Source organism: Dipodomys spectabilis, unplaced genomic scaffold (genome assembly GCF_019054845.1).
Source record: "Dipodomys spectabilis isolate Male_0828 unplaced genomic scaffold, ASM1905484v1 ptg000067l, whole genome shotgun sequence".
Classification (NCBI taxonomy): domain Eukaryota; kingdom Metazoa; phylum Chordata; class Mammalia; order Rodentia; family Heteromyidae; genus Dipodomys; species Dipodomys spectabilis.
In genome coordinates, this window is record NW_024870744.1 from 5,380,705 (window position 1) to 5,407,670 (window position 26,966).

Below are 26,966 nucleotides of genomic sequence, written 5' to 3' on the forward strand. Positions count from 1 at the left end.
TGCGCTCGGCGCGGCCGGCCGCTAGCCCGGGCCCGGCCGCCGCTCTCCGCGGTGCTGACCCCGCCGCCCTCGGGCCGCCGCGGGCCCAGCGCTTCGGGGCTGGGTTTGGAAGCCGGTGGCTGTCTGGGCTCGGGCACGGCCGCGCGTCTCCGGGGCCGGAGGGGCCTGTGGCCGCGCGGCTCCCCTCGGCTCGCCCCGGCGCCGGCCCTCCGCCCCTTCCTCCCGACACTCCCACCTCCCCCCCTCGGCTCGGCGGCTCCGCGGGGCCGCACCTGACGCGCTCAGCCCTTTTTGGATCCAATGCGCGCCGGAGGCTGGCCCAGAGCTCCCGGGCTCCCCCGAGGCTGAACTCCGTCCAAGGCGCCCGCGGCCCGCTGCCCGCCTGCCCCATGCCGGCCCGCAGCTAGGGGGCCGGGGCGGCGGCGGCCCGGGCGGCGGGTGGGTGGGGCGCTCCGGGGAAGGACCGCGCGCGGCTCGGCTATGGAAGGCTCCAATGGCTTCGGGATCGACTCCATCCTCTCCCACCGGGCGGGCAGCCCCGCCCTTCCCAAGGGGGACCCCTTGCTCGGGGACTGCCGCTCACCCCTGGAGCTGAGCCCGCGCTCGGAAAGCAGCAGCGACTGCTCTTCGCCAGCCTCGCCGGGGAGGGACTGTCTGGAGACGGGCGCCCCGCGGCCCGGCGCCCCGCCGGGCCCGGCCTTGGACGCTCACCTGCCGCCCGGGCCGCTCTCGGCGCCGGCCCAGTCGCGCACCGTCACCTCCTCCTTTCTGATCAGGGACATCCTCGCCGACTGCAAGCCCCTGGCGGCCTGCGCGCCCTACTCGAGCTGCGGGCCGCCCGCGGGCCCCGAGCCCGGGGGCCGCCTCTCGGCCAAGGCCGGGGAGGACTTCCGCGAGAAGCTAGACAAAAACGGCAGCACCACGTCTTCGGATTCGGAATACAAAGGTAAGAAAGCCCGCGACGACCGGGCACGAGGGGGGGGGGGGCACGGGCGCTTCTCAAAACCCGGGATCCGAAACGCGCCAACGAACGCGCCCGGCCCTTCCCGCCCGCTCCACGGGCCGGGCCTCCGTGGAGACCCGGGGCCGGCAAGGGGCCCCGCGTGCCGGACGGGCGGCGATTCCACAAGCCCACCAAGCAAACTTTCTCAACTTCCACCTGGCCCGCTGACCCCGCCAGCGGGGCCGGGCCGAGCCGCCTGCCGGGCCGGCGGGGCGGCGGGGGTGGAAGCGAGCCCTGGGGCCCGCGGGGAGCTTCCCGTCCTCCCCGAGTCCTCCCTCGCCGGGCCGGGGAATTTTGAAGAGGAAAAGCTCACTTCTAGAGAGAAGCCGCGGCCCAGCTACTGGTCGGAGCTCGCTGGGTCCCGAGGTCCGGCGGGGAGGGAAGGCCCCAGGCCGCGCCGTCTCCTCCGTGGGTTTGGTTTTAAGTGCTGGAGCGAGCCCCGAGCCCCAGGTCCCGAGCGGCGGGGCGCGCGGTCCCAGCCCCAGCCCGAGCCCCAGAGCGGGGCGGGCGGCCCCAGCCCCGAGCCCCAGTCCCAGCCCCAGCCCCGAGCCCCAGAGCGGCGGGGCGGGCGGCCCCAGCCCCAGCCCCGAGCCCCAGTCCCAGCCCCAGCCCCGAGCCCCAGTCCCAGCCCCAGCCCCGAGCCCCAGAGCGGCGGGGCCGGCGGCCCCAGCCCCAGCCCCGAGCCCCAGTCCCAGCCCCAGCCCCGAGCCCCAGTCCCAGCCCCAGCCCCGAGCCCCAGTCCCAGCCCCAGCCCCGAGCCCCAGTCCCAGCCCCAGCCCCGAGCCCCAGAGCGGCGGGGCGGGCGGCCCCAGCCCCAGCCCCGGTCGGACGCCGCCTCTCCATTGCCCCCCCCATCCCCACATTGGTTTTTGTTATTGTTCCTTTTTGTTCCATTTTAACCGAGGAGCTGGGCTAAGAGGAAAGAAGCAGGAACGGAGAAAGGAAAAATGGAAAAAGAAAAGGGAAGAGGGAGAGAAAAGGTTCCTTAATTTCGTTTTAGAGCCTTAGCCGCTGTCCTGACTCGGGCTGTCGGTGGGCGCAGAGGCAGAAAGTTCTTTGTAGGAGGAAAGCGAGAGGCAGATGCTGAAGGAGATCCCGGCTTCAGAGCTCCTCGACCAGCAGAAAACCGGGGCTGTCCGGAGGCTTTTCTCTATCCAAATGAAATCCAAATGAAAGCCCTTTGCAGCTGCTCCTTCGTTAGAAGGGCCGCTGGTCGTGCTTTGCGGGCCTGCCTGCGTCTCCGAGCTTCTATTTGTACCAAATATTGGGGAGGACTCGTTTAACTTGTGCCTCCCAAGCCAACATTCACTTGGTGGCAGATTCTAACTCCAGGGAAGGAAACTATCTTTATTTCCTCCATGGACCTGGCCAAGCTTGCTCCGGCTGGGCTGGACCTATCCACCATCTCTAAGAAAATGTACAAGTTGAACTCCAGCACGCAGGGAGAGGCCATGGCTCAACCAGCACCTGAGTCTAATCACCTTTCTCTCCTAGGGGCCTGCTTACAGAGGCAAAAACAAAACAAAACAAAACAAAACAAAACTTGCCTTGGAGAAAGGCAAGGGAGGGGTTAATGTAAATATAATTTACAGCACCACATTGTATTATTTATGGGCTGCGGCGATTACCAGCCCCAGCTTTGTAGCTGAAGCTAGAGGTGCACCGGGCACCGGCCGGTGCCACATGAACAGTTCAGCTCTTTTATGTCTTTGCTCCCAAGTAGGTAGGATTTTGAGAAGAGGTTCCGTTTCGTTTAAGATCATTGGAATATCAATTTCCCTCTCCCGACCCCGGTGATATCTGATCAGGGAGGTGATGAGGACTGGCTGTGTCCATGTCCTCTAAATAGAACTGCAGGAGCCCTGGAGAGGGAGGGTCTCCTCCACAGGCCTTCACACCCGGAAAAGTCTGGGAGTGAGAACGGCAGCTGGAAGCCCTGTCCAGGCTGGGCCCGGAGCAGTTCTCCAACACGGAGGTGACTTTGTCAGAGTCTAAGTTGGGAAAGTCTGAGAGACTGTGCCGGCCAACTGCTGGTGGAGACATTTATTGGGGAGCAGGCCAATCTCACCCCCAGTGCCTGTACGAAAGGCTCTTCATAGGCAATAGTGAAGGAAGCTGACACCTGTCCCCCAAGGTGCTGGAAGAAACTAAAACAACGCTGCCTGACTGTTGCACGCCAGCCAGGGCTCGGGACCTGAACGCCGCTGCCGCGGCGGCTTGGGGACCAGATTCTGGGAAGTGGAGGCCGCCCGGCTGAGCCGGGCTGGGGGCGATCGGGGCGTGGGGAGGGGGCCCTCCAGGCCCCGGCCCGCAGCTCTGGGGGACCTGGAGTTCCACAGCCTCAGTGGCCGACCCGTTCTCTCCAAAGGGGGATCTCCTCGGTCATCGGGAAATGGTCAGAAAGTGAAAGTTCTGCACGGTGGAGTCTGAGGCTTGGAGAACGGTTTCCCCAAACCTGTTCGCACTTTCCGGAACACGGAACACGGCTGCGTCTGCGGAGGGTGGGGGGTCCCGGGAGGCCCGCGCCCCCGCCCGGCGCCCCGCGCCGCCGCCTCTCCCGCAGGCCCCGCGCCCTCTGGCCGGGAAGGGCGGCCGTTCCGGCCGGAAAGCCCGGCTCCCTCGTGGCTCAATTAACCGGATTATTGTTTCCCACAGAGAGAGATGGCCTCGCGCTCAGCTGCACGCGGTGACACTCGCCGTGGAAGGGGTGCGGGCGGGGCTCGGCCCCTTCCGTCGGGTTGGGTTTAGGGAGGAAGAGGAGGAGGAGGAGAGCCGCGGTGAACTCGCTCCGTGCAGCTCGTGTTTTCTATACGAGCGAAAGCGGGAGGAAGAAAACCTCCCGGTGGGCCCAGCCCGGGCCTCGGGGGCCGGGGCCTTGGGATCCGGGTCGGGGCCTTGGGGGCCGAGGCGGAGCCCGGGGCCGAGGCTGGGGTCTCAGGGGCCCAGGGCCGGGGCCTCGGAGGCCGGGGCCCCCCTCCCGATCCCGGACCCCGCGCCCCTGGCCACGCGGGCGCCGCGGCCCGGGCCTGGGCGTCGGCTCCTCCGCCTCACGGCCCGCCGTGCAAACCCGGCTCCACGGATCCGACCCCGCGCGGGGCGCCCGCGGGGTGTGGGCGCCGGGACTCGATCCTGGGGCCAGGGGGTCGCTGCGGGGTGAGCCGGTGTTTGTCCCCCAGGCGAGTCCTCTCCCCAGACCCTGTTCTCCGCTCCCTCCCTTCGCCCCGCCAGCTGCGGCCCAGCCGGGGCGTCCACCCGCCCGGCGAGTCCCCGCGTCCCCGGGCTCGGCCTGGTCCCCGCCCCGCCCCGCGGGGACGGCCGGCCGGGCCCTGAGCGCCGCCTGTCCCCGCAGTGAAGGAGGAGGGCGACCGCGAGATCTCCAGCTCCCGGGACAGCCCGCCCGTGCGCCTCAAGAAGCCGCGCAAGGCGCGCACGGCCTTCACCGACCATCAGCTGGCGCAGCTGGAGCGCAGCTTCGAGCGGCAGAAGTACCTGAGCGTGCAGGACCGCATGGAGCTGGCCGCCTCGCTCAACCTCACCGACACGCAGGTCAAGACCTGGTACCAGAACCGCAGGTGAGGCCGCGCGGGCGGGGACGGGGCCGCCTCGGGGAATCCTCCGGAACGAAACCCCGGGCCCGGAGGGAGGCGGCCGGGACCGCGCAGGGACCGCCGGCCGGGCCAGGGGGCCGGCTGCCGGTCTGAACCCGTGTCCCGGTCCCCGCCCGTGCTCCTGGGATATAGACACGCGGGGATGGGGGGGGAGCGGGCGCCCGGCTCGCGTGGTGACACTCGCACACCCGCCGGCCCGCGTGGTGACACACTCACACCCGCCCCGAGCGGGACAGGACCGGCGCTCTCCATAAACCAGCCACGGAGCCCACAGCCCTATTAATAATGGATACCGATTACTGCTCCAGGCATCAATAATTAAGGCCCGTTTCAGTAATTACACAATTATGATGGCGATGAATAATTCAGGGAGGGAAATGGGGGTGCTGTGGCCGAGCCCCCCTCAGTGGGGCGGGCCTGCCAGCCAGGCCTGCAGGTGAGCCGAGCCGAGCCGAGGCCTGCTAACGCTAAGCCCGCCCGCCCGCCCCAGGCCCCCGAGCCCGGGTGTCTGAAGTTCGCGCGCGGGGCAGCCCCGGGCCTCGGGCCGCTCCCGGGCTCATTCTGCTGCGCTGTCTCCAGTCGCAACCCCGCCTTCGGTAGAGCCGAGGCGTGGGGTTGCCCCTCGGTGACCCCGCAGTCACAGGTCCTTTGGGGTCTGTGTGAGGGAGCCCCAACCGTTGTCTCCAGGAGCCTCTGCAGCAACCCGGGGAGAGAGTGGCCCGTGGGCTTCGGGGCCGGGCGGCCAGGCCTGGAGCAGGCGCTGAGCTCTGCCCACTTTTATCTGCTACGTGGGGCGATGGTCACGGCAGGCCACCCGGGTTTTAATCTCTGTCTTCTTTGGCCCGAGATCGGGACTCGAACTTGTTACCTGGAGCTTCCACTCATTGGCTGGGGCTCTGTGCAGTGGGGACTGGGCCGCGCGGGGCCGCGCAGGCTCGCGAGGGCCGGGGGCCGGGGCGCGCGTGCCCGAGCGCCGCTCAGGCCAGGACGCGCGTGCCCAAGCCCCGTGCAGGCCCCGAGCGCGTGCCCGAGCGCCGCGCAGGCCAGGACGCGCGTGCCCGAGCGCCGCGCAGGCCCGGGGCGCGTGCCCGAGCCCCGTGCAGACCAGGACGCGTGTGCCCGAGCCCCGTGCAGGCCCGGGGCGCGTGCCCGAGCCCCGTGCAGACCAGGACGCGCGTGCCCGAGCCCCGTGCAGGCCAGGGGGTGCGTGCCCGAGCGCCGCGCAGGCCAGGACGCGCGTGCCCGAGCGCCGCGCAGGCCCGGGGCGCGTGCCCGAGCCCCGTGCAGACCAGGACGCGCGTGCCCGAGCCCCGTGCAGGCCCGGGGCGCGTGCCCGAGCCCCGTGCAGGCCCGGGGCGCGTGCCCGAGCCCCGTGCAGACCAGGACGCGCGTGCCCGAGCCCCGTGCAGGCCCGGGGCGCGTGCCCGAGCCCTGTGCAGACCAGGACGCGCGTGCCCGAGCCCCGTGCAGGCCAGGGGGTGCGTGCCCGCGCGCCGCGCGCCGACCCCGCTGACTGCGTGCCTTTCGGTCCCCAGGACGAAGTGGAAGCGGCAGACGGCCGTGGGGCTGGAGCTGCTGGCGGAGGCCGGCAACTACTCGGCGCTGCAGAGGATGTTCCCGTCGCCGTACTTCTACCCGCAGAGCCTCGTGTCCAACCTGGACCCCGGCGCCGCGCTCTACCTGTACCGCGGCCCCAGCGCGCCGCCGCCCGCGCTGCAGAGGCCGCTGGTGCCCCGCATCCTCATCCACGGGCTGCAGGGCGCCAGCGAGCCGCCGCCGCCGCTGCCCCCGCTGGCGGGCGTCCTCCCGCGCGCCGCGCAGCCTCGGTGAGCGCGCGCCCGCCCGCCGCGCGCGCCCCCGAGTCCCCGCGGGGCCCCCCGGGCGCGGGCGGGGGGGGGGACGCGCCCGCCAGGCCCCCGGCCCCGCCGCCCCGGGGCCGCGGCCGCGCTGTACATACCGTGTGCAAAGTGTATATGAAGTTATTTATTCGTGACCCATGCGCCCGTGACCGTGTCCGTGACCCAGTGAGTCTGTGGCCCGCGGGGCCCCGTCCCGGGGCGGCCAGGCCCCGCGGCTTCTCCTCTTTTTTAAATGTGAAAATAAACTTCTTACAAACGGTCCGCGCCGGTGCCTGGGTGCGGCCCCTCCCCGCGCGGGCCCGGCCGGGTCCCCCGCGCGCCCGCGCTCCTCATCCGGCGCCCGGCTGCCCGCGCACGTCCGGGGGGGGGGGGGCGGCCCGGGCCCCGCCGGCAGCTGGTGACCGGCCCGCGGGGCGCGGGGCGCGGGCGACAGATGGGCAACGAGGCCGCTCCCCGCCGCCCCGCCCGCCGCCGCGACCCCGGGCTCCCGTGCCGCCGCCGCGGGCCTGGCGCCACCTTGGGGGACCCCTGTGCTCCCCGGTCAACAAAAGGGCAGCCGAACCCCGGGAATGCCCGGGCCCGACCTTCCCACCGCCCCGGCCCGGGGCTCCAGGACCTGGGGGAGGCGAAGGGCGGGGTGGGGGGGGGGGGGGGAAGCTCGGGCCCCCGGCCGGGCTCCGGGCCGCAGATCACTCGAGCCGGGGTCACCTCCCGCCTCCCGCGGCCCGGCCTGCTCCTGGAAAAGTGGGCGCAGGTGCGCCCCTCCCCGCCACCCGCCGCCGAAAGCCCGGATGCCTGCACCCCAAGGGCGCCCCACCCCCTCCCCGGCGGGGCCACCGTGGGGGAGCCGGGTGGCTGGTTTGGGGGTGCGCGTGCAGGCCGGTCACCCCCCAAAACGCCGGTCCGCTGCGGTCCCCGCCCCGCCCCGGGCGGGCTTTTCTTGCGGGGACGGAGAGGGTATTATTCTAATTTTGCAAAATGCACAGCAGCTAATTAAGTCAAGGAGCCCCTCGGCTTTTGCATGTGAATGGGGGCTGGTAAATCCCCAGCTCCGCGGCGGCGGGGGTCGCGGGGGACGGTCCCCAACTCAGGGTTAATGAAGTAGGCGAGGAGTCTCTCACAGCCTCCTGCAAACAAAACCCCCCAAGCAACAAACCCTGCCCAAATCCTACACGGATTGACTTAAACCCAGGGGGATAAGTGCTTTAAATTAATCTCATTGAATAAGAATGAGACCAAACAAAACTCTTTAAAATCATATTAAAAATCTATCAAAGGACAACTTGCACTGGTTGCTTTTCATTTTGTGGAAGTGGAGGAGGAAGGCAGAGCCACCACCCTCACATTTACACAGCGCAGTGTAAACCGCACACACATTCTCCACTATGTAATTGTCCTTGTACCGCAGGGGCGACTTCGCAGCGTACATTAATGAAGAACAAGCCTTCCCTACAAGTTTATAATGACAATATTCTAAATTGTCCCGCACGTCGCATCGGTAATAATAACTCCACCACCTCTGGCAGCAGCGAGGTGGGCTCCTTCCATCCATTTAAAAGGCTAAATTGGCTTCTCAGTTCCCAACCTTGGGGCTGGGTGAGCGCAATGAAATAGAAGGCAAAGAGGGAGCGGGCAACCCCAGGGGAGTGAGGAGCCATTTTCTGGGCTCCTTGGCTACCGTGAGCCGCAACAAAGCTTAAGAGAATTTCAACCCTTTCCTCCGGAAGCCGAGCCTTCAGAAGCCCCAGGCTTCTGGGGGGTGGGCGTCTGGCTGGTTTTAAGGGTGCCATGACCCCCTCACCGATGGACTTGGCTCTGTTTTTCCTGATGGAGCATGTGAAGAGATAAAAGTTTAACGGTGACTTAGTTAAGCTCAGCTAAGCACCGTTGCAAGCTTATTAAGTTTTCTGGGGGAAAAGCCCTCGATTTCTGTCTCTGGGTGGCGGTGACTGGGTTTTAAGGGATTGCACTGTGTGGAAATGCTAATGTGCCTGGCTTGGGAGATTTCTATTTCCTGCTCTACACCAACCCACCTTTCACTCCAGGGAAAAAAAGGAAAAATGAAAACTTGCTAGGCTGTCCTGGGGGTGGAGACATTCTTTGGATGGCACTGGCTGACCCAGGCCTCTCCAAGGCCCTCAGCTCTCCCGTGCATAGAAGGGCAGCATGGGGATGGGAGAGAGGTGGACAGCTAGGGTTACTCCGGGTTCCAAAAATAGCATTTTCTGGGGCTGGGAAGGTGGCTCAGTGGTAGGGGGCTTGCTTCACAGGCATGAGGCCCTGAGTTCCACGCCTCAGCACCACATAAGCAGACAAAGCCTGAAGTGGCGCTGTGGCTCAAGTGGTAGAGCACTAACCTTGAGCTGAAGAGCTGAGGGACAGCACCCAGGCCTAAAGTTCAGGCCCTACAACCGACTAAAAAAAGCCCCAAAATAGCATTTTACAAGCCCACTGGAGGAAAAAGCTATAGCTTCAGCGTTCTAGTCCAATTCCAAAGTCTCTGATTTTAATGTGGCAACCAGCCTGATGTCAGGGAAATGGTTAGCAAAGAAAAATAGCAAAGAGCCATGATTAAAAATACACACAAAATTAGAATGTGTTGTGGAATTAGGCTAAAGCTTTGCCTAATTGATACCTGAAATGTATAATCTGTCAAGAGCAGCAAAAAGAGATTTATTTTAAGGTTATTTAAACTTAGACAATATTAACCCTAAATCTGCTAAATCCATGTTTATTAACTAGGTGATTTATTAATTTTGCTTAGAAGCAGGCCCACTAGTGTTTCTGGAAAGTTACCTCCACCTTCACAAGTGTAAAAGTGTAAACATCACTCTTCGGGAGGAGTCTGACCTGTTCCTTCGGGAATGCAGCCCCGTGCAATGTCCCAGGAGGGGGTCTCTGACCATCCCCAAGCCCCATCCTTCCTTTTCCTGTCTACACTGCTAACCCAGGGAAATAAAGGGGGCAGACTTGCCCTAGTGGGCGTGACATGTGCTGTGGTTTTTATTGGTGTAATTATTGTTACAAATTTCACCAGTGGTTCCTGCTAATTCTCACCACAGCCTGGCCTGAGGACTACGTTTTCGTCACACAATTGTCTGGATCAAACTCATCTCCGCAGGCCCGCACCCCCTCTCCTGGCCGTTCAGCTCACGGGGCTCAGGCGTGTCCCTGGGCGCCTCGGTCCCAGGCTTCACAGATCTGCCTTCAGAAGCGGGGAGAACACAGCACGGGCTGAGATAGAGCCGTGTTACACTTTAACCCTTTCTCTTGTGGGCCTCTCTGTAATGTCCAAATCTTACATTTATTGGGAAATCAATACGCTCCAGGGGTCTTCTTTCAAACCTCCCAGAAAATACAATGGGGGTCGAGGGGATCTGGGGTCTGGGTCACAACACAAAGGCCCCAGACCTTTCTTAAAGACAAGCTGGGATTGGATGGGAAAAAGCAGCTCGGGCGCTGGTGCCTTCTGACTTCAAAGGCAAATAATAAAAAGGCAACAGTAAATCAATTAGCCCTAAGAGAGAGAGATGTGTGGACATGCAAGGGGGAGGGGCGTGGACAATGCAGTTTGGAGGAGGACGCGCCCACCAGCACTGCCAAGGCCTGGGGCTCCCACCCACACCGAAACTTGTGGTTCAGGTAACAAAGCATTTGTATATTAAGAAAGTAAGTGACACATACTTTCCCCTTTTACATAAGCTCATTTCCAGTTTTTAAAACCCGTGCCAATACACAACACAGCGGTGGCGGTGGCGTTGCCCCAGGAAGCAGCTTCTTGGCAGGTGTGGTCTGGGGTGTCTGGGGCGGTGTCTGGGGGACACAGCGGTGGACTGGTGTGGGGCTCCAGGCCTTGGCGACTGGGCACGCAGGGTGGGGTGTCATTCCTTTCTCAGAGGCTCCTCAGAACGGGACAGCAGTCCAGATCGATGCACAAAGGCTTGCTGAGCAGCTTTACTGTCCTGGGTTGGCCTCCAGGTTCTCTGGGTGGCGGGGAGTGGCTTCAGCGTTCCCACGGCCGCGGGGCCTCCTGGGCGCCTCGCTTCGAGGCCTGGGCACTGGCCCCCAGCCCACTTGAGTATTCTGAGCGCAGGAGCTGGGCGAGGCGGTGTTTGCTCTGGGTCTGCTGACGAGGGTCGGGCCTGGGGGACGGGAACAGAACAGCGAGGGAAAGAAACTTTAGTATTTTTTTTTTCTTTCTCATTTGGAAAGGCTGACGGCAGCTGGCTCTGAGGCTGGGAAGCTGACATTTTTGTATTAACAGAGGCGCCATGCCTTCAATAGCGCGCGTTTTGATATTCTATGCACCAGAAGATTAGATACAGCGCTGACAGATTTTCATAAGGGTGGCAAAATATCATGGCATTTTTAAAAGTGAAGCTTTGTTCTGTGTTGTTTTCATGGAAAAAGAGAGCTCTGCACCATCATACTGATGGCAAATGAAGTGTGTGATACCGCACTTTGCCAAAGGATGGGGGGGAACCCCAAGCTCCACCCCGCAGCGTGAGAGCTCCCTGCAGCCTCCCACCTGGCCCAGGGCCTTGGGCCTCTAGGGCAGCAGGCTGGTCCCCGGGGCCCTGCGGGGAACTGAGGAAACCTTCCTAAAATGCTTGTGACCCATGCAGAAGGCAAGCCCAGGGCACAGTCCAGGCCCGGGCCAAGGTGCCCGCTGGAGTGGGGAACTCTGGCAAACTGCTCTGGGAAGAGCAGACCCATAAGAGACCCATGTGACCGCACGCGTGTGACACTGAAGAATTTAAGACGTTTTCTAAGTGGGGATTCCGCCAACAAGGCCGCACGGGCTGCGGGCGGGCGGCGCGGGGCAGGGCTGTAGGCAGTGCGGAGGCGTTCTCACCAAGGCAGCAGCTGGGGTCTGAGGCTCTTTACAACATCTCCTCTGCTGCAGTCATCAGAATAAATAGACCTGAAACTGTGGTCAAGTAAGCAACAAAACCCAAAGCCCAAGAATGGACTGGACGATGAGAACTGAGCTCCGGGGACTGCGATCGCACAGGGCACAAGGCACGGATTTGGCGAGACTGGAGATACACCAGGCAGGACCAGGAAGGACTTACGCTCATTATCTCCTCTAATCCTCACCTGATGAGGTGGGCCTTATTATCCTCAGTTTACAAGGGCAGTCGAGCGAGGAGGGAGGCTGCGTGGCCAGCTCCCTGCGTGGGGAGTGGGGGCAGTGGTGGGAGGATCTGGCTGAGCTCTGAGGACCTGCTCTGACCTGGGGAGTGGCTGGAGAGATGGTTTTAATGGAATGGAGGAGCCAGGGGTCAGGAGAGAGGAGGGGGGGGGGCCTTCAGAACCCGCTCTGCCACCCACTGCTGAGAGCCAGGCTGTTTCCTCAGCTGAGAAATGGGGACACACGGAGGACGGAGCTTGCGAGGCTATGGAGGACACCTGCCACGAGACTGAAGTGCCAGTCTGTGCCTGGTGCACGAATCCTGACCATCACGCACAAGCCAGGACTCATCCTGGGGCCCCCGAGCTGGGCTAGGGCTCGTCGGGTCATGTCCCCCACTTCCTAATGCGCAACAACTCCAGACCGTCTGCCCGCCGCGTGGACCGTGCACACGTGGTGCCGGCGGAGGTCTGAGCTCCGAGGACCCCGCGTGGTGCTCGCAAGCCTCCGACCTGCTCTGTGCAGACGCGCGCTCTCCTTGTTGGCGGTTTATTTTTAGGCTGCGACAGGAAGGACCGCTTTTCCCTCCCTCTCATTTGAAGCCAGGGACTCACGATGTGTAGAATTTTAAGCGTAGCAAGCTGAGTTTTAGCACACGCAAAACTTCAGTCTTACTATTCTCGCTCCCCGCACAGGCAGCAGCCCTGCTGCTCAAGAATCACAGTGAGCACGATCCCACCCGCGTGATCTGCTCATGCATGGCCAGAGCCAGTGAGGAGGCAGGCCTCTGTCGGTGCCACGGCCCGAAGTCCGGAGCACCCACCCCCTTGACGCAAGCCCTTCTCCTCCCAGAGAACCCAGCAGGGCTGGAGCAGAGGCCGGAAGCCCTAGTGGGTATGAGACACCTAACGGGAATGTTTATCAAGGACCTCCAGGGCCACATGGGGGTGCCGTTGGAAAGCGTGTCTTGGGGCTGAGGGAGAGCGAGGGGGGTGAAGTGTATGCTTATGGGTTTGACCCCCAGATGTCGATCTCGAGGTGAGTTGGCTCCCTGGACAGCTGCTCCGCCTCCCTGGTGCTGGTCCGCGCTTTTCACTGGGGCTGCAAGCCCAGCCGTGCGTGCAGCAAGCAGAGGCGCACATGGTGCAGGCCCAGACCTCTCTCTCAGTGGCCTGGCCACCTCCAAAGGCCACCATGCTGTCACAGAGGCATGGATGGCCATGTGGGCCGCGGCTGCCAGTGCCTGTTTCAAGGCCCACAGTTTGGCTGGGAAGATGGGCTGAGCCAAGCCCCAGCGCGATGGCACGCACGCCCCTTCTGCCAGCTCTTGCCCTCTCTGCCCTCCCCTAACCCACATCCCTCTTGGTTGGGTTTCCTGAGCACTGGCTGGGTAACCTTGTAGGGTTACCAAGCAAGACGCCGATTAATCTAACCCGGGATCCCCTAGCACGAGGCTCTTGACCACCCCACATACCAGGCCGGGGTGCTGAGCAGGACAGGCAGACACCACTGACACCGATGTGCGAGATGAAACCGCAGCCTAGCCAGTCAGAATTCCCGCCTTGAGGAGCACTAGGATGGTAGGGCCTTCTCCCAACTTGATTGACACACACAGGACTGTCCAGCAAAGGGCTGTTCTAACACAGGATGTAAACAGCATTCTTACATTGTTATTTACGTGTTTTTAGATCTTTTAGAATTATGTTATGCAATTCCTTGTATAAAACATTTCAAATGTGAACGAGAGGACTTCTAACCTCAAAGGCTTGGAAGGATTCAAGACCTGCGGACTTCAAAGACACAGCTTGCCAGGCACTGGTGGCTCACACTGTAATCCTAGCTACTCAGGAGGCTAAGAGCTGAGGATTGTAACAGCCTGGGCAGGAAAGTCTGTGGGACTCTTATCTCCAATTACCAGAAAACTGGAAGTGGCGCTGTGGCTCAAGTGGTAGAGCGCTCGCCTTGAGCTGAAGAGCTGAGGGACAGCGACCAAAGTATAAATAAATAAATGAAATAAAAATAAAATACAAGACACAGCTTATACAAGAGGCAGATGAGCCGGGCGCTGGTGGCTCACGCCTGTAATCCTAGCTACTCAGGAGGCTGAGATCTGAGGATCGCGGTTCAAAGCCAGCCCGGCAGGAGAGACGGTGAGACTCCTATCTCCAATAAACCACCAGAAAACCAGAAGTGGCGCTGTAGCTCAAGTGGTAGAGCGCTCGCCTTGAGCTGAAGAGCTGAGGGACAGCGCCCAGACCCAGAGTTCAAGCCCCACAGCCGACCAAAAAAAAAAAAAAAAAGAGGCAGATGACTTGCTCAATCTCATTTTAGACGATGCGGAGACCTCATTACACACACAAAAATAAAACGCCTGTGTGTACGGTGCACACAGGGAGGTCCGAAGGCCGGGCTAGCCTGGCCAGCTGGTCACTTCTGGCTCCCTCGTCCTCAGTTTTCACAAGGAGCATGCATTCCTTACATCATCAGAAAAAAACAATCAGCACATTCACTTCAGGGGTTAAAACGGTAGGATTCTGCCTTATGCCCCAAGTCCTGAAGTATTTCAAGACTGTGTAAAAGCCAACAATGCGGGGTCCCAGGCAGGCCCGAAGACCGTGGCCCCACGACAGGAGGGGTGCCAGGAGCTTCTGACGCCTTGGGACGGCCGTGGGCTGGCAAGGGTAACGAGCAGGTCTGGAGGGCCCGTGGCGAGACGCAGCCCCCACGCAGCCCCGCGCAGGAGCGAGGCCTGAGGGGGAGCAGGCCACTCCCACAATCACTCGGTGGCCATCCCTTCTCCATGCCTCGGTGACGCGACACCTCCTCTTCACAGGCAGGCTGCTGCCCACGGCTAGACGTGGGACGGGACTCTGGAAGGCCCCGCGCTGAACCAGGCCCCTCCTGCTGCACCAGGGGACGCTGGCCACCCACGGCAGGCCTGCAGACAGCCACAGAACCCACTTCTGTCCACGCAACCGCCAGGGCTCCTGCTCTGTCTACCTCCCTGGTCACAGGAAGAATGATCTGCTCCATCCCGCACGAGAAGTCAGCAACTCCCCAACAGGGCCAGGCTTCCTTACTGGTCACCGGGGAAGGACCCTGCCTTGGTCTCTATGGAGAGTACTCAGACCCGAGCCCCCAGAGAGACATCGCATCAAAGGACTTGCATTCCATGCGTGCACGCGAAGGCTCTGGGCGCGAGGAGATGCACCTGTCTTCTGGTTAGCAAGCCAAACATCCCAGCCACCATGGCTGCTTGCAGAGTGAGGACGGCGCTTGAAAAAGAGCCCTGTCTCACGGGCCATGGTGACAGGCAGGATCAGCTTGGGAGCCGTCAGCTCGGAGGGGCGTGTGGCAGGGGGAAGTTGGGGGCTGGCACGTCTCTGGAGCAGGGGCGGGCTAGCAAGGAGTGCCCACGTGCCTGTTGCACGCGGGCTCGTCCAGGGACTTCTAACTGCAGTGCTGGGACGGCTCCAGCGGCTACCTCCGCTGCTACCGGCATCCTCCGGGGAGAGGCTGGCTCTGTTGTCAGCCCTGGCTGTGTGACGGAGAGCGGCCCCGCGGCCCCCGGCTGTCTGCAGGTGACCCAGGTGTGGAGGGAGCGCAGGGTCGCTGCGAGATCCCTCTAATCGCCTCATTAGCAGGGTGGGGATGAGGTGTGTTTGTTCCACGAGGAGGCAGAGAGCTGGTAATTGCATGGTGTCAGGTAGAGGAAAAATAGTGGTAGAAGCGAAAGGCCAGATGTAAGAAGCTGCGTGCGCAGAGCTGTAATTACAGCACAGCTCAGACAAGATGGACACGCGGCGCCCGAGCAGAGACGAGCGAGCGGAGGGCGCGAGACAGCACGGTGGTCGTGTGGAGGGGCCTCCGAACACACGGTGCGCTCCGTGCCGGCAGCGCAGGCCGAAGGGCACCTCTGCCGCCCCTTCTTCCAGTCCGGACAGGAATTTCTTTTTCTCCCCGGTACAAGCGCAGGAGGTGACGGGCCTCTGCTTGGAAGTCACCACCCGCCCGGCTGTGTGAGGGTCACGCCCCCGGGGCTGGGCCGGGCTGGAAGCGGGCGGACGCTGGGTAGGGGGTGCTCTGTGAGGCGATGTGTGCCCTCAGGGCCACCAACGGCCACGGGGTGCCCACGGCTCCAGGCAGGGCTTGAATTCTCGGCTGGGTGCTAAAGGATTTACCTTTCAGACCAGAAGTATCCCTTGCTTCCCTTTTCTACACTTCCTCTCAAGAGTTAAGGACACTTGCAGTTTCTACTCCTCCACTCACGACAATTCCTGAGCATCGAGTGAGTGCTGAGATCCAGCGAGCAAAGGCGGACAGGGGTTCCCGCCAAGGTGCCCTCGAGGGGAGGGTGCGCGCAGGTCAGAGGTCAGAGAAGACTAAGGGAAAGACAGGGAGAGGAGGGCCGGGAAGCTGGGGATGGGGCTGGGAGCAGCTGAGCGGTGGGCAAAGGCCAGGCGTCTCGGGGCCTGCAGAGACGCTGGGGCTACAGGTAGGGTTGTAAGGCAGAGGAGGGCAGGGCAGCACCGCTCCCCGGGGAAGCGGAGGGGCCGCAGGCTGCTTCTTGCGCGCCCATGCTGCGCTGGGCGGCGCAGGGGCCGGCTCAGGTGCCCCAGATCGGCAGGGAAAGCAACGCTCCCGTTCCAAGCGGCCGTGTCCAGCCTCGGATCTCACATTTGGCCAATCTGTTTTTTGCAGAATAACTGGCTCAATGAAATGGAGAAAATTTTCACAGTGGGCAAGATTCCAGGCTTGCCTTCAGCTAATTAAGTGATATTAGGGAGGTTGTAAATGCCACGTAAAAACTGGCAGGCAAGCTGCTCCTAATGATGCGAATATTGCTTTACAGGGAGAGCTGCGGCTTCTGACTGGGCTTCCAGGGACTCGGGTCTACCTTCAAGGTCGCTCCTCATCAGACAAGCGCAAGGGTGCTAGGGTGGTGGGTAACGCCACACCCTCCTCACTCCACCAACGCCAGGGGTCCCCGGGATGCTGGAGGGCAGGGAAAGCAGCAGCTACGGGGTCCCTGGCCTGGCTGTCAAGTGTCCCCACTTCTTCACACCCCTAACAATGCGTTCGTTCACACACAGTATCTGCTTTGATCCACAGGCTCGCCTGAGAAGCCCAATAATGGCCTCTGAGAGACAGGGAAACAGGCACAGAAAGGCCAACTAACCTGCCCAAAGGTGCACAGGATCACACTTCACTTCTGAGACATTCTGACAGCAGGGTGTGAACAGCAGGGAAGAGGGAGCCACAGGAACACTTCTCAACAGAGCACTGTACAGAGAGCACTTAGTATATTACAATGACTGCGTGATCCAGGGCGAGAACCCAGAGTAGTGGACACAGCAAAGGCCTGCAAGGGAGACAATGCATCTCTGCCCTGAGCCCTTCCACGTGAGTTCCACGTGAATGCAGGGAAGCCTGCACACGGGGCTCAGACTGTGGAAGCAGGGAGGCTGAGGAAGTACTTTGCAGCACTGGGCACACAAGCCCTGCAGGTGCCAGGACTTGGCCGGGCCAGACCTGCACAAGCCCATCGCCCCGACGCGGCCCAGAGTACAGACTGCACACAATCGGAGGGCCCTGGGAAGTACCAAGGGAGGGAGGAGGGCCCTGGTGTAGACCGCCGTGTCCCCCCCCCCCCCCCCCCAATCACATCAGGAATCACCAGGCAGCATTTTGGTCAGGATGGTTTGAGAATATTTACACAGATCATTTCTATCTCTTCTAAGAACAGTCAACCACTAAAGTTGCTGTTTATTGCTCTAAAAAGGAAGGAAATGGACAACGGGGACAAAAGGCTGGGGTGTGGTAATGACGAAGCTGTGGCTGTCTCCAGGCTCAGACCGCACTGGAGATGAGACAGCCGGAGCTGGGGTTCAAGCCTCTTCTGGGGTGCACTAGATAATTCCTGAGACAGGCGGCTTACAGGCCCTGTGTGACGCAATCCTAGACTCTGGAGTCTTTCCCGCAGGTGTGGTGCGGAGGGGCTGCCCCTCGCCAGTGCAGCCTGGCCGCAGCTCACGCCCCTCCACGGCAGCCGCGCCGCGCCTCGGCTCCTACGAAGATGGCCATCGTGGGAAATGTTTCCACCTGCGCTGCCCGGGAACTGCTGAGTCTACAGTAACCACATTTCACGGGAGGGAAGCGCCGTTCGTGGTGGGTGTTGCTTGGGGGCCACTCAATATTTTACCAGCAGTAGCAGGTACCTGTGTATGTGTGCATGTTAGGTGGTGGCGGGGGGCTGCCTTGACAGGCTGTGTGCAGTGTCAGAGCGGGTTGACTGTGTTCCTGTGTGCGGGGGGAGACACACACCGTTCCCTTCAGACTGCAGACTAGACAGCCCACAGGGCTGGTTATTAAGACCTCATTTGGAGACTTTCACTATTCTTTTCTTGTTCTGAGAAGTGGCCGAGCAGTTATGGGTAAAGGCCATCTAAAAGGCCTTGTTATTGCACGCAGACCAGCCATGTGGACTTCCTGTTTGGGCCTGCCAGAGGAGGCAGGCTTGGGTGCAGCTGAATGGCTTTGGGCAGATAGCATGGGTCTGCACGTGGTGTGCGACTGTCTAGGCAGTGAACCGTCAGCTGGGCCGCAGCAGTTTTAGAGAACGTAGTCTACTATTCTATCCACTGCACCAGCATGAGAAACCATTCTTTCTTGACAGACGCTTGCAGAGAGGATGCAGCTCACAGCAGCGACCAGGGCTAGGCTCTCCGCCGCGCGTGGGGTTGAGCGGACTCTTTCCCCAGCAGCTGGCATGCGCTTGAGCCCGGCCGAGCGGTGGATACTCAGGTTTTTCTGCGCTCGCTCTGGCCACAACCATCGGGCACATGTGCAGAGTGGCGGCAAAGCCCTTCCTTCTCCAGGAGGGACCCAATTTCCCCCCAGACAAGAAGGTGGCCACTGCCTCTTGGGGCTGCTGCGGGGAGGCGGGAGGGGAAATGCCTTCAGAAGAAGGGCTCCGCGACAGCAAAGGAGCTGCACCAGCGAGGTGACACGGCAAGAACAGAGAGCAGCAGCGTGACGGTGGCGTAATCCTGTGACACACTGCTGTCACTCAGCGCCCCGCTCCCTGCCGCGCCGGCCAGACATCAAAGGCTGCCCCATACCATCTTACATGCTCTTTATCCGCTAATCAGCCCATTCTTCCCTGGATAAAGCCTGTTAAATCCCCGCTCGCAGGGTACAGTGGTCATGGTACCCATCTGCTAGCCAGGGTCGGCGAAGGCAGCAGGCGGAGGTGGCGCTCTCTCCCAAGTGGTTTCTCAAGGTAAGGACAATGCGCCCCAATTCCCTTGCCTGGCTGCCTCCCGCTCTGCCTCCTGGCACCTGGGCAGGATGCAGGACGGCTCTGTCTCCAGAGCCGCTACCAGGATTAACACTTGCTAATGAAACTTCAAATCATAAAGCGAGGTCCTTTGCTGAGAATAAATATTGGGGTTGGACTCATTTGGGGGGAGGGGGAGGGGACTGAAGGAAGACAGGTGCTCCGCAGCCCGAAGGCGGGGCAGGCGCAGGTCCTGAGTGGGCGGGACGCACGGTCGGGGTTTCTCCGGACAGGCCATCGTCACACGGGGCCCGGGAGGCCTCACATTTCCCACACAGACAATGACAGGTGCAGGCAACACCAAATCCAAAGGCCGGGCAGCCGTGCTGGCGCAGCCTCGGGGCCTGGGAGGGGAGCCAAGGCGCCGTCCCCAGCTCCGAGGGCCAGGGAGAGAAGCGGGCGGGTGCACTTCACCACCGCCCTGGAGAACCTGAGCTGGGGGCGGCTGCCCTCAACCATCCACCCACCTCTGCCCGGACAGGGCAGGCACTGCTCCGAGGAGAAAAATCCAACCCTAAAAAGTCCGAAAGTGGAGGAGGTAGACTCAGGCCGTGCTTGTACCTGCGAGAGCTTTGCAGGGTTCCCCAATCCAGAATCCTGCTTCCCGCAGGTGGCCAGAGCAGTCGAGGGGGTCTCCACAACCCTGTGAAACGGCTGACGACATGCGCTTCCTCCCCCTTTTGGAGGTGAGGACACTGAGGCTCTGGGCCACTGGACAAGATACGGACCTCTCCTCACATCAGAGCAGAGCTGTGGCTGCAGTTCAGGTCCCCTGGGTCTGAGACTCCGCCCCACACAGCCCCTCCCTGTGCCAGGGCAGCAGCGTGGCTGGAGTCCCAGCACCTGCCGGCAGATGAGCAGGACAGACACTGTGTGGAAACACATAGCAGGGCGCGGTGGCACCCGTGTGCGGTGCTTGTCACTAGTGAGCAGAAAGGGCTTAATACCCAGGGCCTTCGAGAACTCCCTATGAAATCAGGGAAAGGAAAGACATCACGGCCGGAACGCACACTCAGTGTGGCCTCCTGCTCCCAGGTCACACAGCAGTGGCCACCTACCCCAAAGCTCCCTGCCAAAGCTTGGGGTCTCTGGCCTACGGCCAGAGGCTGAGCTGATGCTAAAGGAACACCATGTCTTTGAAGAGACCAAGAAAAGCTTGTAGAGGCTGGGGGTATGGCACAGCGTGAGAATGAGGGTGCCCTTGTTTGATTCTGCACTATCAGGGGAGAAATCAAAAGATAAACTTTTTACAAATGAAGTGTGAAGAACATTTATCTCAGCCTCCTAAGTAGGCCTGAGCCCAGCCTCCTAAGTCCAGCCTCCATTCTGGGAGGGCTGCAGCCTTACTCTGACTCTTCTCTCCAAAGACTGCTGGACAGCTCCAGACAGGCTCTTTTTGGGGGTGACGAGGAGAACCCATGCCCTTGCCACCCTGAGCCTGCGGCCAGCACGCTGACCTCGGCAGCCAGCTGTCAGAAACCTGGGCACCAGCAGCTCCTGGAACCTCTCCCGTCTCACCAGGCCATGGGACACACCGGAAGTCTCCATGCCAGCCTCAGACGCCTTCCAAGGTGGTGCTTCTGAAGCCCCCCGCTCTGAGGGACATGACAATCCGATGGGCCTGTCTTGCTGCTGGCTAACCCCTACCACCCCTGGGCCTGGGGAGACACCCAAGAATTTGTGAAGGATTAGGTGTCTTTCCTTATTCTAAATGCTAAGTACTGAGTGACAGACAGGCAGGGGTGGTGTTTAGCAACCATGGGCAGAGATGGAGGAGCTGGCGCTGACTCACCTGCCTCCCACATGGTCTCCCGTGGCTCTCAATGGAGCCATCCATGGCCCCTGTCCGACTCTCAGCCGTGGTCAGGACACTCAGCTAGCTCACCTTTTTAAGTTTGCCTTCCTCTTCTTCACAGTGGAGACACTGAGGTTTCTGGGGGCGTCCCGTAGCCCGAAGCTCTTCGCCACGTGCCCAAGGTGGAGGGCCCGGATGCAGAAGATGTGCTTCAGCTCCCTGGGGTAGGTGGCATAAGCCCGGATGAAGGACTGCAGAGCTGAGAGCGGAGGGGAGAGGGCTGTCAGGACTGGCTCCACAACCACCACTGCTGGGCCAGCAGCGGACTTGGTCATCCTTACCTTGCCAGGCAACAGAGCAGAACCAGAGCAAGCCAGCACGCCCAGCCACAGCCTAAACTTTGGTGCACTCTTGAAGATGTCTCTACCAAAAGTACAGTCACAACGAGCACTTGAATGAAAGCACTTCTGACTTCCGTGCAGAGCGCCCAGCAACAGGGCAATGCCTGCCTTCCCCTTCTCAGTCTCCAGCTGTCAGAGAAGCGGCAGGTGCTTGATGAATGTTGGCTGCATACATGAATAGTGAGAACGGGGACAGAAAGGAAGAAGAGACCAACGGGGCACCATTTCTCATGAAAAGAAGAAAAGGTAGATACGTTTGTATGAGGAAGAAAACGTCCTAATACAATTTCAATTATTTCTGAACTTCTGTGTGGAAGTGTGAAGGTTTGTCCCTGAAGACTGTCAACAGCCTAGAGAAGTCCCTCCAACAAGCGGTCAGCAAAGGTCTAACCCTACTTGGAAGGCAGGTCCTCACCCGCTGCAGCCAGGGAAGATCCAGGCCTGAGGCCTGGGGTGGAGCTCTGGCTGCTTCTCAGCGAGGCCTTCCTTTGAGGAAAGCCTTTCCCCTTTCTCCAGAGAGGCCATGCAGCCGCGCGCTCCTCCGGCCCCTCTGCTCCTTCACCCTCACGCCTTGCTCCCCTTCCACCGGAGCTGGCGCCCAGCCCCGCGCTGCCTGCCTCACCTCACTGGGTGAGCCACTGGACTGGCAAGTTTGCCCACAGCTTAGGCGTAATATCCCGGCGGCACCTGGAGATTGGCGTGTACGAACAGTAATAAAAAGTGTCATTTTAGCAGATCAGCTCCTGGAAGAATCCTGGGAATCCATCAAAGCTCTATTTACTGAGCAAAGTGAACTCCTTTTCCCAATCGATGAGAAATAATAACCACAGCAACTCCTCTGCACCCTTCTCTTAAATCTGTGCTTGCTCCCCTTTTAATGGCCAGGGACTGGCTTTTTCAAAGAGAATCTTTAACACTTCAAATGGTCTGCACTGTCTGGAGGGCCACAGAGCTACACACTGCTGTTCTCAAAGAAGGCTCTTCCACACAGTGATGCTGGAGAGCCGACCCTTTCCTCTGCCTCCTTTTCTTTCCCCAGCCTTAACCTTTATACAGTATCTAGTGAACCAAGCCAGTCCAAGAATCTGCCCTTTCAAAACCATGATTAGGCCTGGGAAAGTGGCTCAGTGGTAGAGTGCTTGCCTAGCATGCACGAAGTCCTGGGTTTGATTCCTTAGCACCACATACACAGAAAAAGCCGGAAGTGGCACTGTGACTCAAGTGGTAGAGTGCTAGTCTTAAGCAAAAGAAGCTTAGGGACAGCGCTCAGGCCCTGAGTTCCAAATCCCAGGACTGGCAAAAAAAATAAAAACAAAAGAGAGCTGTACACATAGCCACCCGTCCCCAGAGGTGCCCAGCTCCCAGCTTCCGAGGAAAAATGAGTTTGCTGAGCAAGGGCGGAAGCGTTCTCTCCCCAGATGAGTGGTCAGGCAACGCCTCCCACCCTGTGTGGTTAGGAAACCTGCTTGTCCTTCAGGCTCGTCTCGCCGGCAGACCATGTGGACTCTTGTGCTTAGATGTTCAGAGACACAGAGAACGCCGATGAAGCAGGGCTGGAAGTGGCTCATGTGGGGCCAAAACTACACCAAGTGAAGAAGTATGGAAAGGAGCCATTTATTCAGGGTGACAGGCAATTAAGAGTTGAGGACTCCAGCTGGGTGTTGGTGACTCACGCCTGTCATCCTAGCTACTCAGGAGGCTGAGATCTGAGGATCATGGTTCAAAGACAGCATGGGCAGCAAAGTCCATCAGACTCTTATCGCCAATAAACCATTCAGAGAACTGGAAGTGGCACTGTGGCTCAAGTGGTAAAGCACTCACCTTGAGCTGAAGAGCTGAGGGACAGCGCCCAGGCCCACCACCAACCAAAAAAAAAAAAAAAAAGAGTTGAGGACTCCAGTAGCAGGAGCAACAGTTTAAGGTGCCCAGTTAAGGGAGTGTGTTGAAGGGCCCCTCATGGATGCAGGCAAGGGGATGAGGGCATGCACTGAGGGCTCTAAGATGAAGAAGGGAGTGAAGAGCACCACCCCAGAGGGAAGAGGAGGCCCTTCCTCTCTCCCATTCTGTGCAGGGTCAAGGCAATGTGGCTTCCTACCTTACACCATCAGGGACAATTACCTGCAGGACTCTGACAAGGAAGCAGTATTGTAGGTTCTCTCAAAGACTAAGCATTTGGCAAAGTGCCCAGTCCACAATGCGCCAGCCGGCAGACATGTCTGCACCGACAAGTGTCCCAAGTGGAGCTCCACTCTGCAGGGAGTCCTGAAATGGAGGCCGAGACTCCAAGGGCGGCCTTCACAGGAAGCAGAGGACTTAGCATTCTCAACCTTTTGTTCAGAATCTGGAAGTCAAACTTGTGATACCATAGTTTTACCATAACCTGAATCCCTAGCTATCAGGTGCAAGAAATGAAGGAACTGAGGGAAAAAAAGGCCAAGCAAGAGCTTCTGGAGACTGACACCAATCAAACATGGGACATTAACAGTGATGGCGTCAGAAAATACAAAAGGAAGACAAATGCATCCTTGGCTCAGTTTTCAACTAGTTTTCTGCCATAAAGGCAAAGGCCAGGGCCAGCTGCTTTGCTAACTACTCACAAAGTAGGTTCTGAAATGGCATACAAAGGAAGCAAGTCAGTTCCAGGGAATTTGCATATGCAGACTGAAATGCAAAAGACGTATAAACTTTTGGGGCATATCAGTGGCTCCTACACTGTGAATCCAGTCCCGTCACAGGGTAGTAGACCTCCAGGATTCACAATCCGAAGTAACTGGAGGAGTGAAGCTGGGTGACTGGCTGCTGGAGGCACGGCAATGGGACAGAGTCCCTGCACGACACACAGGCCCTCCGCCCAAGCCACCAAAACCAAATAAAATGAAAACATGTCCAGAAACAAAGTTGGGCAGCCAACTTTTCAGAGTAGGTTTGGCTCTTGCCCTGTATCAGTCTGGTGTGGAAACCAATTAGCAAGTAAGAGAAATGATGTACTTAGTGCCTTCAAGGTACCTGAGTGTTGGGGAACCATCCTGCTCCACGGTGTGTGTGTGTGTGTGTGTGATGTTGGTATTGAGCCTTGAACTCAGGGCCTGGGCACTGTTCCTTAACATTCCTGTTCAAGATTGGTGCTCTGCCACTTGAGCTACAAGGTACACTTACTTTCAGGTTTTTTTTTTTTTGGTCCAGTCGTGGGGCCTGAACTCTGGATGTGGGCGCTGTCCCTCAGTTCTTCAGCTCAAGGCTAGAGCTCTACCACTTGAGCCACAGCGCCACTTCCAGCTTTTTTCTTTTTGCTTATGTGGTGCTGAGGAATTGAACCCAGGGCCTCATGCACGTAAGGCAAGTGCTCTACCACTGAGCCACCTTCACGGCCCCACTTTCAGGTTTTTAAGTGATTAAATGGAGCTAAGAATCTCAGGGACTTTCTGGCCAGGCTGGCTTAGAATACTGAAATTCTAAGATCTCAGCTTCTGAGAGTAGCTAGGATTGCAGATACAAGCCACTGGCACCAGCTTCTGTTCTTCTTTAAACAGAAGATAAGTAACTGCTTGCTTCTTTTTTTTTTTTGGGTCCAGTCGTGGGGCCTGAACTCTGGGCCTGGGCGCTGTCCCTCAGCTCTTCAGCTCAAGGCTAGCGCTCTACCACTTGAGCCACAGCGCCACTTCTGGCTTTTTTTTTTCTTTTTGCTTATGTGGTGCTGAGGAATCGAACCCAGGGCCTCAGGCATGCAAGGCAAGCTCTCTACCACTGAGCCACCTTCCCAGCCCAACTGCTTGCTTCTTGAACAAGTTCAGTGAGCAGGATGAGGGAAAACCCCAAACCACATTGTCTAACAGCCTCTGTAATTTCTACTGCAGCGATCCTGGTATCTGCAAACTGCTGTCATTGTGCCAGAGCACCCCAACCTCACGGACACCAAAGCCAAGGTGATGGCAGGGGTGACAGCATTTTCATTTATTTATTTACTTACTTATTGGGTCCTGGAGATTGACCTCAAGGCCCTGCAATGCTAGGCAGGTGTTCTACCACTTGAGCCACACCTCTAGCCTTTGAGGTTATTTCTTTTCATTGTAACTTTGTTACTCTAGGAATTCAAGGCTGGCTAAGTCTGCTTTACTTTCTTCAAAGGCCAAGACTCTGTAAGGTTAACATGGTGACAAATACTTTCTTCATGTTGAGACATCTCAGTATTTCTCCAGAGGCAAGTTCCTGGGAAAACCCTTGGGCATTGGTAAACTCACTTTTGGCAAATACTAAGACAGCGAAATATTAGAGAAAAAGAGAAGGGCATCACCAATTACTTATCAGTAGCTATTACTGGGACTTTTACTGTGTGCAGTTCTGATTTGAGTTTTATGGTTAAGTAAAAACTGCTTTAATTATGTATTAAACGTATGATTAGATACTTGATACCCTTCAAAACAAATGTTTGGTGTTTCTGGGGCCTTATGGATCCAAGTCAAGTATATACCAAGCACTGCGTTTGTATATACCCATGCACTGCGTTTGTATATACCCACGCACTGCGTTTGTATATACCCACGCACTGCGTTTGTATATACCCAAGCACTGCGTTTGTATATACCCACGCACTGCGTTTGTATATACCCACGCACTGCGTTTGTATATACCCACGCACTGCGTTTGTATATACCCAAGCACTGCGTTTGTATATACCCAAGCACTGTGTTCGCCCGGCTTTTCTCTCCATTTCCAGATGGCCGTGCTCCCCCCACAACCAGTTTCCCAGCTTTCATCCTTGCCCTGAAGGTCTACACAGTAGCCAGGTAGGTAGCCTTTCCGAAGCGGGGGTCTCGTCATACCGTGTCCCTGCCCAAAGCCCTCCAATGCCCCACTTCACTCAGGGTAAAACCCGAAGACCCCGCAAGCCTCAAGCGCTGTGTGGTTCTTCCTCAGCCCACGCCCATGTGCCTCCTCCTGGGCGGTGAGGGGCTGGCGGGCCTCTGTGTGTGGCCTGCGGCTCACCCTACTCCGGGTTTTTATTCGCTGTGGCCTGCTGTTAAAATGTACTCTGCTCTCCCACTCCTTCCTCTCCCTCATTTGCTCTATTTTCCACAGTTCTTACCACCTTTAACAGTCTGATTTTCCGCTCGCTGCTGCTCCTGCTCCTCACTAAGCTCAGCCCCACGGCGGGGAGGGAGTCTCCTGCTCTGACCCTCATGCAACTGCAGCACTACAACAGGCCATGCCAAGAGACACCTCTGAGGAAAGAATCCTGAACAGGCACTTCTAGCTAGGAATGGTGGTACACAACTATAATCCCAGTGCTAAACAGCTGAGGCTGGAGGATCAAGAGTTCGAGGCCAGCCTGAGCTGCATAATAAGACCGTGTCTCAACAAATAAACAAATAATACCCCCCCAAAAGGGGGTGTGTGATGCTACAGAGTTTCCACATTGGTAAGCTAGCCTGGGGTTTTTCTCAAAACAGCAAGCAACTAACAGAAAGAACTATGATTCTAGCCGGGCGCTGGTGGCTCATGCCTGTCATCCTAGCTACTCAGGAGGCTGAGATCTGAGGATCGCGGTTCAAAGCCAGCCCGGGCAGGAGAGACCGTGAGACTCCTATCTCCAATAAACCACCAGAAAACCGGAAGTAACACTGTAGCTCAAGTGGTAGAGCGCTCGCCTTGAGCTGAAGAGCTGAGGGACAGCGCCCAGGCCCAGAGTTCAAGCCCCACGACCGACCAAAAAAAAAAAAAAAAAAAAGAACTATGATTCCTCTAACTGAGAATGAGTGTAATGAGCACGTCAGTCACCAGCCAGGACATCCCACTAGAATAAAGCACATGGTTTGTACACCCAACCCTG

General features: G+C 59.2%; 2 protein-coding genes across 3 annotated transcripts in view; one reads left to right on the forward strand and one right to left on the reverse strand.

Annotated features, from left to right (window-relative positions):
• Nucleotides 1–480: 480 nt before the first annotated feature.
• Barhl1 (BarH like homeobox 1) lies at nucleotides 481–6,441 on the forward strand. Its single transcript, XM_042681273.1, has 3 exons — nucleotides 481–946; nucleotides 4,353–4,575; nucleotides 6,147–6,441. Exons 1-3 carry the CDS (start codon nucleotides 481–483, stop codon nucleotides 6,439–6,441), a joined length of 984 nt encoding a protein of 327 aa, XP_042537207.1.
• A 2,681-nt stretch (nucleotides 6,442–9,122) lies between these two features.
• The window catches only part of Ddx31 (DEAD-box helicase 31), a 69,262-nt gene continuing 51,418 nt past the window's right edge, over nucleotides 9,123–26,966 (reverse strand). For both annotated transcript variants that reach the window (XM_042681236.1, XM_042681235.1), the window contains exons 19-20: nucleotides 20,829–20,997; nucleotides 9,123–10,612 (exon numbers count right to left, since the gene is read on the reverse strand). In XM_042681236.1, the coding sequence (XP_042537170.1) occupies nucleotides 10,474–10,612; nucleotides 20,829–20,997 (308 nt within the window). In that variant the 3' untranslated portion in view covers nucleotides 9,123–10,473. The remainder of the gene's footprint in view (nucleotides 10,613–20,828; nucleotides 20,998–26,966) is intronic.